The following is a 14,732-nucleotide window of genomic DNA, read 5'->3' on the forward strand; positions in this document are numbered from 1 at the left end:
GGCAAGTTATCATTGCAGGCAAATTACTACAAAGGTCATTGTTAGGGTAGAACGATGACCTCTACCAATCCTTTCCAATTTTAGCCTAGGATGCATAAAACAATATAATAAGGATGTAACAAAATAAACATTACACACCCACTATGATTAATGAAAAGACAGAAGTGAAGGAAATACCTGCACACTATGCTTGGGGATATAACAGCTACTACAAAAAAGACAACCAATGATGCAATAACACAGGTAAGAAAGTACACACCGCTACATGAATTCTACAAAACTTAAGTGCCAACAGCCGAATTCTTAAAGCATTGAACTAGGGTACTAAAACATCTGAATTATGTACACCCCACAAATCCATGTGCAGGAATACCAACACAGAGCAAAAAGGGTGTTTTTTCAATAAGCATGCAAGTTGAGAAAACTGAAAAGCCAAGTGAAAAGGCTCAGAAAGAACAAAACTAAATTGCAACAGATTTCACAGTTGAAATGAGCCATTCAGTTAAGAGTAACAGTAAGAATAGAGTTTTTTTTTAGCCAGTCGAATGAAAATCAGAAGTCACAAAATAATACAACAGATATGCAAACAAGGAAGTGAAGACAAGAATTAGCCATCTAATTTACAACTAAAACATGGATCAAGATAAAAAAGGGATGACCCTATCAAAAGGATGCTCAAACCTGGCCTTAAGTGTCTTAGAGCTTGCCAGCTTTAGTTCCACAAAGCATTTTATTGCAAAAGCAATACTCAAAGCATCATCTATTCAGGATAAATTGTCTTTACTAAGCAACGAGCCTGTAAAAGAACCATTTGAAAGATGAAGAGACTGCAATTTTACACCAAATACACCAGGGGAAGCAATGTTTGCATAACACTGTTACAGTACCTTAGACATGACTTCATCATCAGGTTCTTCAACAGGATCTGCCCATTCTACTGTCACCACATTCCCCCAAACCTTGACTTTGCCACTCATAAGTCTACGCCTCGCCTGAGCAGCAGATTTATGATCTTCATATTCAAGAAAACAAAACCCTCGGTTTTTCTTTTTATCATCCGGTTGATGATACAGGATCACATCCACCAAACCCTCTACAATAAATGGAAAAAATAAGTTGAAAAGGGTACTCTGAAAAAAGTGTTACATGTCAAGTATAGAAAAATTAAGAATGGCAAGAATAATGAGACAAATTATTAAATGTGTGCATGTTTACAGTGAAATTTTGTCATCTACCTACACACATGTCCAAGGCATATACATAAATATACAGATGCATATACACACAAGCTGTAACCTTAGAACTATAAACCATACAATCACAGACATTCTTATACACACACTTGCAAAACAAACCACTGTACCTGTGACTTTTTTAAATTCTTCTAAAATATTCTCCTTTGTTTTGTTCTTGGGAATTGAACCAACAAATAGTCTATTGTTTGCCACAGATATGCACACCCCTAGATGCTTTCCAGGTCGTATTTCATAGTTGTCGCACTGAAACAAACATTTCAATAATTAGTTCTGAAGTTTCTGTAAAAATAAAAGCTTAAAAATTCTCTCCATCATTTGTAATTTTATCCAGTAAATACTAACCATGTTGTCTACTGCAATACATCCTTTTATATACATATTTTATAAACATATGCAATATATTAACACAGCTTTACTAGAAGTACTGCACACAACATTGTCACTACACATCAAAAAAATTCTGGATTTATTCACTATCCAAGGTAAAATGGAACTTATGAGTACTTGTATAATGCTAGACCTGGAAGAGGATACACCAGATGTAGGATGATCAGGACCTCATCCACTGACACTAAGCCTGCTTGGCGATCAAAACTCTCCCAAGAAGCTCAGCCACCAACCCCCTTTTCCATCTTAGGATGTCATACTGCCCCTGACATTTTACATTTTTATTCACTGCAAGGAGGGAAGAGAAAATAACAGTACTGATGAACGGATGGAAGCGCACAGCAGATAAATGCAATCACAAATTCTTTTACCTGTTGTGCAGCTCCTAATATATGATGCTCAGGGAAGAGTACCAAACGAGAAAACATTGGTCAGGTCCCCTTTGTGGGAACATTCCTTTACATACACACTGGCCAGAAAAGAAACTGCACATAGGATTTAAATTTATAATGCTTAGTGAATGCATGCAAAAAAACAGGTAGTTGAATACAAATGTCGGAGGGGGCAATGCAGAAGGTGGTGGCTAAATATACCATTCTAGTGCAGTATGCCTTTGATGGGGGCATGCAAACTTTTCAGAGCAGAAGATAATACAGTCTGCAAGCCATTCTGATAACCACTACTCAGTGACTTCATCTTAACTGCCTTTAGTGAAAAAAAAAGTTGGTCACTACTGTAGATAGACTTTTCTTCTACATACCTAGTGGCAGAGTTAGCTATACACATGGATGCAGTGCAAGCGGTTCCCACCCTTGGTGGCATTATGGGCAAAGAAAATTGGTAGGTGTAGCACTTGATTTAAGTTTGTCTGAATTACCACCCTAAGGCTTAAGATAATTCATACACAGACATGTTAGATTTCAGCAAGAAATATTCAAGAGAACTCCCATTTCAGCAAAATCTGAGAAAAAAAACTAAAAATAAAAAACTAAAGCTTTGGATGAGATGGTTGGGGGTGGGGAGGAGCAAGAAGCACAAACCACCATAAAATCATCTCTTGCACAAATTTACATAAATGTAATCTACCGAGGTGGCACAATCTCAGGATATGCTGTGAATTTTAACTAAAACATGCCTGTATAAAACATCTGAATACCAGGGAGACGCATTTGCAAGAAATATGTATATCCACTGCGGGGACTGACTTTAGATCAGTGTCCAGCTCCAAATTTTTCCAGGACAGAACTTGAGCATGCGTTTCAAGAGATTTTAAATCCACTAGAAGGATGGACCAAAAAGACTGAGCCTTTTCCAGCATTAGGTACATGCTACAAAGATAGTTTGGGGGAATGCGTCCTGTACTCAAGATCTAAAAAATTTCTTCTAAGAAAAGGCTTTGCAGCTCTAGGGTCACTACTACTTGTAGGGCACAGACCATGAGAAAAACTGGATATGGCAGCCTTGTGGACTTTGATGGTGAAGAATTTAAGGCATACTTAATGAGAGGATGAGGCTAGGACTGCAAAGACGGAGACAAAAGATCAATGCCCCTTAAAGACCTGCAAGTAAATCTCTTCCACTTACTTCTGTACATATTTTACTTGTGCAGACGTCAGAAAAGAAACTTTGCAGTCAAGATTAATGAAGTGGAAGTCAGGAAGTGAGCCCAACAGATTTGTATTAAGTCTGCTTTTTGACTGGGTCAATGGGGGTGGGAGGGGACTTCAGTTGTGCTACCCACCATCTTAAGCACTAGAAACCATGCATGTTTGGTCAGATAAGCGAGACAAGGTAGGCAAGATGTAAGGAAAACTTGGAATCTGGTACTATCCCCTTCCTTAATTTCCCTAAAAAAAATAAACTAGTCAAGAATTTCAGGCATTTCACAGTGACCAGGAATGTGAACAGCTCAAACAACCAAGTCCCATTTGCAAAAGGCAATAGTGACTGAAAAGCAAAAGGACCATTGCTAAAGATTAAACATCTGTATGATGATGATCTGGTCCCCCTACAGATGTGGGATGAAGAAATGTGGTTCGCTTTGAATTATACATTGACTGGCTATTAATTCTCAAAAACGAGCACGCTGACTGGCCAACCCAACCAGTGTGCCCGTTGTAAATCCGAGAATATACAGACAGGAAAAGATCCAGTCGACCAGACTTTTTCCCATTAGTAGGTCTTGCAATTTTTTCACTTATTCTTTTATTTTTAAACCAAAAAAAAAAAAAAAGAAAAAACAGAAGACCTAAAATGAATGAGAGTGACAGGGCAGACAAAAATAAAATAATCAGTTATGTTCTGTAAAACTATAGAAACCGACCTGATTATCCTTTTATTTTGTCTGTCCAGTCTCTCCCACGTTCGTTAAGTCACCCAGTTTTTCTTTTTTTTTTTTCAATTAAAAAAAAAATGGAGATCTTCCTTTCTCCATTACTTCCTTTGCACAGCACTGATGTAGTGCGTAAGCGTGGGAACACAAGTCTCATACGCATGCATAGTACATCAGAAAAAGCCCTAGGATACCACAAAAAGTACAGTTGTGTACCTACCATAAATGTAGATTTTCGAATGTATTCACTGTTGCAGTCATTACACTTGGGTTATTCCTGCTGGCAGGCTACCTGCAGTCGGCCTGAATTCCAAAGTCCTGGTCCGGCATCGGTTGCTGTCGCCTCTTCCCTGACGCCAGCGCGCCAGGGGTATAAAAGATGCAGCAAACGCCATTTTCTTCAGTTTTTCTTGCCCCATATGTCAGGTGCCCCCAAAAGTGTAGGCTAAAAATTCTGCTCAGAAAAAAGCATGGACTAACAAACATTACCTCCATCTACAAGCAAATACACCACATAGGTTGTACAGAATACATAAGTACAGATAAGTCCCAGCAATAAAAGGGGGATGGAGGGAGGGTAACCTGGACTGCAACAGTGAATACACTCGAACATCTACATTTATGGTAGGTACACAACTGTACTATGTTCATCGTTTTTCACTGTTGCAGTCATTACTTGGGTTGAATCCCAAAAGCTGAGGTTGGGTGGCTGGGCCTAGATAGAATTAGGAGTGGCTATGAGGCCCTGCAGAACTGCAGTGGCGAAGCCTGCTCTGGATTTAGAGTAAAGAGGTAAGTGGTAGTGCTTTGTAAAAGTGTGCAATGAAGTCCAAGTTGCAGCCTCCAAAATGTCCTTGGTTGGTACTCCTCTGAGGAAAGCTACTGAAGTGGCTGCTGCTCTGGTTGAATGTGGCCTACTGCCCTTAGACACTGATTTGCCATGTTGTGAATAGCAGAAACGAATGTAGTGGCCTATCCATTTTGAAATAGTCTGCTTTGAAATGGCTTTTCCTTGCAATCCTGTAGCATATGCCATTAAGAGTTGCTCAGTCTTTCTGAAGGCTTTAGTTTTGTCCAAGTAGAAACGTAGCTAAGTCCAAAGAATGCAGACGTCTCTTCCCCCTTATTCTGCCGGTCTGGATAAAAGGTAGGCAAATGAATGGTTTGGTTGAGAGCCACACTGGACACTACCTTAGGCATAAATGTTGGGTTTGTCCTTAGAGAAACCCTGTCCGGATGGAATATAATAAAAGGTTCCACAGCCATTAGTGCCTGTAACTCTGAGACTCTTCTTGCTGAGGTTATTGCTAGGAGCAGAGCTGTTTTCCATAAGTATTTTATCTCAGCTGTATTGGCTGGCTTAAAAGGAGGCAGTGTGGGCTTTTCCAAGACAAACATGAGGTCCCATGCAGGTGTTGGAGCTCTCCTTGGAGGTCTTATGTTTTTGGCCCCTCTGAGGTACTGCCTTAGCAGTGGATTTGAAAAAATAGGTGGATCCGTATTGTAATGAGCTGAAATGGCAGAGGCATGGATCTTAATTGATAAGGATAGGCCTTTGTCCAGCATCTCAGTTAGGTATTGTAAAATCTGAGGAATATTTGGTACAAGCGCATCCATTCCTTGTGCCTGGTTCCAAGCACAGAATCTCTTCCATTTTTCTGTATAAGATTTTCTGGTGCTGGGCCTCCTGGCCTCCAAAATAACATCCATAACTGCTTTAGCGACAGGTGGGTTTTGAATGGTTAAATAAATCAGCCATGCAGCCAGATGTAGGGTTCTGAGTTGGCTGTGCAGGATCTGATTGTTTTGTTGGGTCAGCAAATGAGGAATTTGGGGTAATGTCCAGGCTGGGCCTTGAGACAAGCTCTTTAGGATTGGGTACCAGTGCTGGCGTGGCCAGTCTGGGGCATCACATTTTTCACTTCAAATTGTAATGGGTCAAGGTCCTATGTTCCAGGGTGTCTCCAAGTCTACTGAAGTACCATAATGAGGTACATCTCGAGCAGATCTACAATCGGTGCTAACATGGAGGTTGATATGCTTCTGTAACATCTTTAGATAAGAAACAAAACGAGAGGACTTGGAACTCTTGCAGGATCTGTGCTGCTTACTCTCTAGTTATGGAAATGCTCATGTAAACAAAAAAATCATATGAAGCCAATTAATACAAACAATTACAGAAATAATTAACACAAAACTGTGATACAGCTACCACCAAAAGAAAAATAAAGTATAAATAAAACAAACTATAGTATCATGCCAGTAAATAAATATAGTTCAAATAATGGGAGGGTGGGTAATAGTGAAGATTTCCAATATGAAGCATGCACTTAGTAGCCTAGCAAACTAGTAAAATTCTTAACATTTTGTTTGATGGTCAAGTTGCAGATCAAATAAAATCTGATGCAACCTAAGGAACTGCAATATTTGAAGCAGTATACAGATGATCAGTTAACTCCCCCCCCCCCCCGCCCCCACATCATTTCTTTACTTGTGGGCAAAACAGAACATAATTTGCAAGTTCATAATTATTTTTTAAAGTTTTGTTTGCACTTTTCATTTCATGAAGTACAAATGCTGGAATGCAAACTGTGTACCATAAAAAGAAGACAAGTCGTGCCACAATGTTCCATCTGTGTTGTCGATCTTCACTTATCATTGACTGTGGGTTTGGTTCTGTACCTCGGCACCAACTCAGCCACGACTCCAGCTCGCTCCTTCCAAAAACTCTGGATTTTAGCACTATCCATAATGCTCCTCTCAAGATTACCTCATACAGTTTGCATAAAGTAGTGACAGACAGTAAATGACAACGTAGAGACCATATCTGTAATCAGAGGAATAATCCAGTGTAATGAGACAGATCCATTCCACACCAAGAAACTCGAAAGGCTGGGGGGGGGGGGGGGGATGTCAAGGATAATTGAAGATCAATAACACAGATGGAATGTTATGGTAAAACAACTTTACCTGATGTTGTCAATCTTCACTTAATCCTAGACTGTGGGAGAGAGTCCCCAAGCTACTGAAATCTTGGCAGGTCTTGCAGAAGAATATTCCTGAGCACTATCGAAAAAAAAGATGCTCAAGCCCTTGAGACTAGATCCAACTTGTATTGAGTAAAGGTATGTGGGGATACCCAGTTTGCTGCTGTGCATGCATCTAAAAAGGCTCTGGCATGGAAGACTGCAGAAAAGGCTATTGCTCTTATAGAATGTGCTTTTACAGGTACTGCCAGCTGCATTTTCCTTTTGTTATAAAATGAAGGTTATGCAGTCGTTAAGTCAGAGTAACTTTAAAAACTGGTACGCCCAGAGAAGCAAAAGAAAATGAACAAAATGATCAGATTTTCTAAATTCCTTTGTTCTACAAAGGTAAAAATATAATTGTCTGTGAACATCTAGTAAATGCAGACAATATTCTCTCTGAAATTTTGGGGCAAAGTACTAGAAGGTGTACAGCCTGATACTAGAGTTAGATACTACTTTCTGTAGAAAGGAAGTATTTGTTTGTAGCGAAACTCTGTGCTTATGAAAAATTAGGTAAGGAGGTTTGCAAGATAAGGCCTGTAACTCAGATATTCTTGCAGAAGTAATAGCAACTAAAAATAAGGTTTTCCAGGATAAATGCTTCAAATCTGAACTCGCAAATGGTTCTAACGGGGAATTTAAGATTGTAGCACTAGATTTAAGTCCCATGGAGTAGATGGATCCTTATATGGAGGTCTCGGCAATAAAGTTCCTTTTAAAAAGGCTTTACTAAGTTTGTGCGACGTTGGCGCTTTATTGAGACCATTATGAAAATTTGGAATTGTACCTAGATGAACACACAATGCTGTTGATGCCACTGCTTAACAAAAGCGATGCTATAAATTCTAAGACTTTATGAACAGGTGCAGAATACAGGTAAAAATTGTTGCTGTAGCCCATTTTGAAAATTATTGGCACTTGTACAACCACCTAGTCAAAGGTCTATGACAGGCTAGAATAATTTGTTGAACTGAGGCAGTAAGGCTAGCATGCCTGGGAATCATTGGAACTGGAGAAGTCATGCAATGAGCTTGAGATTCTGGAAATTCAGATGAATGAGCCCCTCTGGATTGGACAACAGGTCTGGAGCTGGGTCCAGGCTCAAAGGTTCTTGAATTAGTTTGGTGAGGACACAGAAAAAAACCTCATCTGTCGAGGCCAGAATGGAGCAATGATAATTATCCTGATCTTCAACCTGTTGGAGCTCTTCAGAAAATGGGAAATGAGTGGAATCGGGGGAATGGCATGCAGTAGACCAGGGGGCCAATAATGGAGAAGAGCATCTCTCTGCGACTCTTCCGGAGGGGGGATCAAGGTGAAGAACCTGCTGCATTTGCTGTTCAGATGGGATGCAAAGAGATCGCAGCAGGGCTGGCCACATCAATGGGAATATCTTTTCCACCACCAAAGGGTTGAGAGACCACACGTGAGTAAATAGGATGCTCCTGCTCAATTTGTCCACAATCAAGTTGGAGCTCCATGGAATATGCGATGCAACCAGAAAGTGGTCGGTTGAAATTGCCCATTGGCAAACTCTTGAGAGCTTTTCGACAAAGAGGGAAAGATCTGGTTCCCCCATTGTTTGCTGATATACCAAACCACTAATATGTTGTTGGTTTGGATCGCAATCATTCCCGAGGGGAGGGTTTCTTGGAATGGTTGCAGCATTATGAGCACTGCTCTCATCTCTAGCACTGATGTGCACACTGGCCTCCAACTGGGACCAAGTGCCTGGGACTCTTTCACAGATAATGCCCCCTACATCCAGGATGAATCCATGGTCACTAAGTCTTGAGGTTGTGGAGGGACAAAGGGATGGTCCACTAGAATGTCACAGGAATGGAGACACCAACTCAGGCCCTTTTTTCATAAACTGGTGATCCGAATGTGATAAATCACCTCTAGCTTCAACTGCTCTGCATTTACTGACAAGGTTTCTGTACCACACTGATTGCGGACTTCTGAGGTGGTGAAGCGGTAGCATTGCCGCCTCACAGCAAGAGGTTCTCCCATTCGATTCTCGGCTGGAGTGCGGGGAGTGCCTTCTGTGTGGAGTCTGCATGTCCTCCCGGCGGTTAGGTGGGCGTTCGAAAGACATGCGTAAATGGGCGTGCCTTCGTTGAAGGTTGAACGTCGAGCTGGTACCTCTGTGTTCGTGAAAATCTACTGCCAATCATTAGCGGACCGGAGTTCCACTGTGGCGACCCCTAACTGGGAAAAGCCAAAAGACAACAATAGTACTGATCGCGGCAATGTTTTGTACAACTTACTTTTAAAGTTTTCTGGCATTCTTCTGCCATACAATGCACCTGAGACATGGTGCCAGTTAGCTGCAGCCCCTCTGGTCCTATCTTTGACTTCCTCATTCAGAATTCCTCTCTCAACCACCCCTCCCAGCTACCTGAAATTGTTTGCCTGTTCCACTATTGTCCCTTCCATCTTGACACTCAGCTTCTGATTTCCCCACTTGCTGCAATTACAACTGTCTTAACTTACTCACTTTCATCCCATGTGCCTTCAGTTTAGCATTACATTCCCCTATCCTTTACTGAAGTTCATGCTCAAAGTCTGCTTGTAATGCCACATCATCTACATACAGCAACTGTGTTATGTTCATAGGTTGGTACTAGGCTATCGGCCCCAAGGCCTATGCAAGCCTAGCCATAATTCCCTGGAAATTTTTCCCACAATGTTGACTTCTCTGGGCCCCTGTCTAGCAGGGCGACTGACATGATCCCTGGGGTGAATTTCCTATCTCCCATCCAATCATCAAGGTTCCTTTTGAAGAGGGCAAATGAGGCGCTCTGCTTGACATGTATGGGCAGTCTATTCCAGAGTCTGGGGAGTCTCTGGGTCAGGAAACTATCCCTCCAGCATGTTTTGTTCATTGTGATAAGGTTTAGATCCCTGGAGCGTGTGGCTCTGAGGAATTGGGATTTCTTTAAGTGGAACATGTCCAACAGCTCAGAGTATGACATGGCCTTGTATGTTAAGCAGAGATCGCCTCTGAGTAGACGATATGCCACAGAGTATAGCTGAAGTTTTTTTTTTTTTTTTTTTTTAATATAGACGGTCAGCATATGGCATCTGCTTTAGGCCTGTGATTCTTTTAGTGAGGTATTTCTGTGGCCTTTCCAGCTGTTGCAGATGTCTTGAGGTACATACCAAATTGGCATTATACTCGATAATGGGTCTAATGAGGGATGAGTACAGTGGTACAATGACCTTTTTCTGGATGAAAAGCCCTTAGCGATGAGGTATGCCACGTAGAAGGATTTCCTGACTGTTGTGGCGATGTGGTTATCGGTGGTGAGACCACTTTCCACTTGTGCCCCTAAGTCTCTCATCTCACTTTCGATGTTTAGTGTTCCTGCCACCTATGTGGTAGTTCATGGGTACATTTTTTTTCCAAAGGGGATAACTATACATTTCTTGGCATTAAGCTTGAGCCCATGGCTCTGGCATCAGGCATCTGTTTCTGTAAGGCCCTTTTGTAGAATATCCACATCATTTGGGGATTCAATAATGGCTCCCAGTTTGCAGTAATCTGCAAATTTTGTTAGCCAGAGTACCTTAGTGTTGGGCCTGTACTTCAGAGAAGTAGATGCCAATCAAGAGTGGTCCTAGGACTGAACCCCTGAGGTACTCCACTTGTCTGGAGCTGGATTTGGAGTTAGCTACTTTTACAGTCTGGGTTCTGTCAGTAAGCCAGTTGGCAACCCGAGTGACGTAGGGATTTATGCCCAGCTTAGCAAGTTTATCTATGACTCGAGAGTGGGGGATGGTGTCGAAGGCCTTGGCGAGGTCCAGATAGGCTTTGTGGACCGCCTTACCCTCGTCCACAGCTCTGGAGACCGATTCGAAGAAGTCAGATTCAGGAGACAAAATCGGCCCTTCACAAACCCAAACTGGATGGGGTCCAGTGTCTGGAGGTTGCCAATGTCTGTTTATAAGTTCCATGATAATGCGTTCCATGCCCTTGCATATCAGGCTTGTCAGACTGATGGGACGGTAGTTCCCGGGATCCAAGGTGGATCCTCCCTTGTGCAGCAGGATAACTGTAGCTGTGCGCCACTCAGTGGGCACGAAGCCTGAGATGAGGCTATGATTAAACATGACACTTAGGTGGGGTGCCAGTTCATTTTGTAGTTCATGTAGTACACAGCCTGGGATGTCATCTGGTCCCATGGATGCTGTATTCTTAGCTTTGGAGAGTGCTGTTTCTACCTGTGTGGCTGTGATTATCGGAATTAGGCATTCTTTTGGTATTGAGATGGGCCCTTTAGGGGGTGAGAGGGAAGTGAAATTGGCACTAAATCGATCTGCCAGGATACTGGCAAAATCCTTGGGATTAGTATATTTAATGCCATTCTGTTGTAGCTCAAAGCAGATCTGAGCATTGCCATTTAGATTCTTGACATACCTATAGAATGTCTAGTGGTTGTCTTTGGAATCTTGGGCAATTTTATTTTCGTAACTAGCTTTTGAGGATTTTATGAGGGATCTCAGCTTCTTACTGAGGCTAGTGAGGGAGTTTTTTGCATCCTGGGACTTTCCTCTTTTCTGCAACAGTTTCTTCCTTCTGTTGTATAGTTTGTTTATAGCAGGGGACCAACCAGATTGTCTTCTTTTTTTGGAGAAGAGCATCTTGGTTCTATTTGGGATGGTACAATTCATGCACGAGTGGATGTGCTTGTACAGTGCCTTAGTGTAGGATTCTGCAGTCGAACTTCCAGATCCCGTCTGCGTGGGTGTTGTGAAGTTGGTCACTTCCGACTTCAGTAGCATGAAGTTGGCTATGGAGAAGTTTAAGGAGGTTTCCTTACGTGGGGGTGGGATGGGGATGTCAAGGGTGATTTGCTTATGGTCAGACCTGACCAATGAGAGTGTGACCACTGGTGTGGAGCATCTATCTCCCATGTTGGTAATGACCAGGTCTAGGATATTGGAGCCGCTGGTGGGACACTGGATTAGTTAATCCAGGGCGTTGTAATCTATGAATTCCAAGAACCGTTGGGAAAAGGAGTTGGTACCAGAGTAGTTTTCCCAATTAATGGCAGGGTAGTTGAAATCACCCAGTATTAGGGTGTTTGGTTGTATCTTAATATTTTCCAGTATGTTTAAGAAGTTGTAGTGAGAATCTTGGGAAATGGTGGGGGATCTGTAGCAAGCTACAGTTTGAATTGCAGACTTACCTAGCGTTAGTTGCACCTGGAGAATTTCAGATGCATTGCGTTGGGCAACTAGCCTGGAGGTATGAATATCTTTGGTGAATATGGACACGTAGTGTTCCGGTCTTGATTTTGTGGCCGAAAAGTGTGGTAAGAATGTAGCCTGGTATTGCAAGGGTGCTCTCTGGAGCCTTGAACCAGGTCTCAGTCACTGCACAGACATTGATATTCTCCATTTTTAGGAGTGCCTCGAGAGAGTGCATTTTGAGGTTTAGACTTCTAGCACTGAGTAGCATTACCCTTCAGAGTTTGCATGCTTGTATGTGTTACAGTGGTGGTTTTATCCTTTGAACCTTGCCTAAAAAAGGCACTATAGGGGGTGCAAGAGCTTTAGCCAGTAACCAGAATCCCAGGGGTGACAGGTGCAGACCATCTCTGGCAAAGCATCGTGGTCTGTCGATCATGTTTTCCCAGCAGACAAATAATGGATCCCCTTTGAATGACACCAGAAGCTTAGCCAATTGTTGAAGTCAATCATTTTGTCCTTATACTGTTGTATCATTCTGGGCGAAGGCAGGATGCTACTCAGGGTTAGGGTCATACCTGCCTGGGACACATGATCCAAGAGCTCTTCCATATCTCTTTTCATGCAGCCCAGGGATGTACGTCTCAAGTCATTTACTCCAGCATGGACAATGACAGTCGTATTTGTACTTGTTGTGGAGTGACTTGAGTGCATGCGTTATGTGGCGGATACCGGCACCCGAAAGAGAATGTAAAATTTTCTCCTTGTTCAGCCTGGTGAGTGGGACATCAGTGTGCCTGGCTACAGAGTCACCCATAACTAAAATGTTGGGTACACTGCCTTGTCTTAGGGTCTGTTTTGGGTGGCACACTGGTGTTGTGAGCTGTGTGTCACTTAGGTTGTCCCCTCTGATCTGCTTGCTAATACAGCCATCACCAGTATGAACACTGGGCTCAAAGCTGAAACCTGATGCATATCCACTTCCAATGGGAAGCCGAAAGAGACCAAATACTGATCGTACTTGATTCACTGGGTCCTTAGACATAGCTTCCATTAATTTCAGCAATGTTTCTGGGGCTGTAAAGCACCACAAGACTGCCCAAATCAGTTTTCTTGGGACGTTGTCATATGCTTTTTCAAAGTTTAGGAATGCCCATATGGATTTTTCTCATCTCTAGCTTAGCTATCTGATTCACCGCAAACATCAGGTCAGTTGTGTTGCATCCAAATCTGAATACGAACTGCTAATCTCCTTTTCTACTACTAAGCATATTCACTTAATCATTCTCGCCAAAGCTTTCATGAAATGTGAAAAGTTTGATACCGCTATACTGCCCACAGCTGTGAATGTCCCCTTTATTGAACACTGGCACTACTATACTATACTTCTCCAGTCATCTGTGATGTACCTCTCTCCATACTATGAGTTAAGACATTTCTCCCCTATTTCACCTAGCATCTTTATCATACCTGCTATGACATCATTGGAGCCTGCTGCTTCCCATTAATTCATTTTCCTTTGTGCTGTTTTTTCTTTTGTGGTGGGCTCTTCCTCTTCTCTCATCGTAGGCAGTGTTTGGACAGTGCAGCTTCTGTTGAGTTTACTTCATTCATAAGCTGCTGAAAGTACTCCTTTTCATGTGCCGCTGATTACCTGTGGATTGGTGAGCAGGTTATTGCTGGCATCTCTTACGAAGGGCGTCTGACTAACTTCTTTATATTTCTGTCACTGCCTTGCAACCCAATAGAGTTTTTTTGTGGCATCAACCGACTTACTTTCCAGAAGCTGGTTGAGTGCCTCTAATGCCCTATTTGCTATTGTAATGTCTTTTTTAGCCTCCATTAGCCAACCAGTATTTATTCTTAGCCTGGTTTGTCTTTTCTGTCTTCCACTTTTCATGCATGCCTTTCTTCTGAGGACATAGCAGACTTCTGAAATTTCACCACTAGCTTTTCTTGCAAACCTTATATTGATGATTGTCCCGGCTGAATGTGCGTTCTGCAGTCCTCAAACATACTGTTTTGAGGTGCATCAATTCCAAACGTTTCCTCCTCTTCATGAGGTGCTACAGCCCCAAGTAATTCTTTGAACTCATGTACTCTCTCCAGGTCTTCAGCTTGGTGTCTGGTGACAAAGTCCTCTCTAAACACTGCTTCTAGCTGACTGCGACAAACCAGCAGTTTATGCTGTGGGCTGACTGTTACACAGGGAATGACTTTGCTATCGCTGATTCTACCCCAGAGTCCATTCCTTATTAGGAAAAAGTCCACCCCAAGTTGCATGTTAGCAGCTCTTATATGTAATCTTGTGACGCTCTCTTTCTGAACCATGTCTTGGCTACTATCGAGCTATTTGCAAAACCCAGGTAGTCTGCATTTCCTGTTATATCTGCCCAGGTATGTCCATTCAAGTCTACCATTATAAACACCAACTCATGCTGCCCTGCTTTACCTAGTAGGCCCTGCAACTGCTGCCTGAATGCACTCTTGTCCTCGCTATCACAACCCTGCTGTGGGGCACAAGTTAACTGA

General features: G+C 42.3%; 1 protein-coding gene across 1 annotated transcript in view; it reads right to left on the reverse strand.

The window, feature by feature from the left end:
* HNRNPR (heterogeneous nuclear ribonucleoprotein R) overlaps window positions 1-14,732 on the reverse strand; it is a 1,454,575-nt gene that overhangs the window by 341,846 nt on the left and 1,097,997 nt on the right. Inside the window, exons 11-12 of the mRNA XM_044060074.1 lie at window positions 1,364-1,499; window positions 888-1,093 (exon numbers count right to left, since the gene is read on the reverse strand). Coding sequence (XP_043916009.1) covers window positions 888-1,093; window positions 1,364-1,499 — 342 coding nt within the window. The remainder of the gene's footprint in view (window positions 1-887; window positions 1,094-1,363; window positions 1,500-14,732) is intronic.

Source organism: Protopterus annectens, chromosome 1.part2 (assembly GCF_019279795.1).
Source record: "Protopterus annectens isolate FY-2018-M chromosome 1.part2, PAN1.0, whole genome shotgun sequence".
In the NCBI taxonomy this organism is placed as follows: domain Eukaryota; kingdom Metazoa; phylum Chordata; order Ceratodontiformes; family Protopteridae; genus Protopterus; species Protopterus annectens.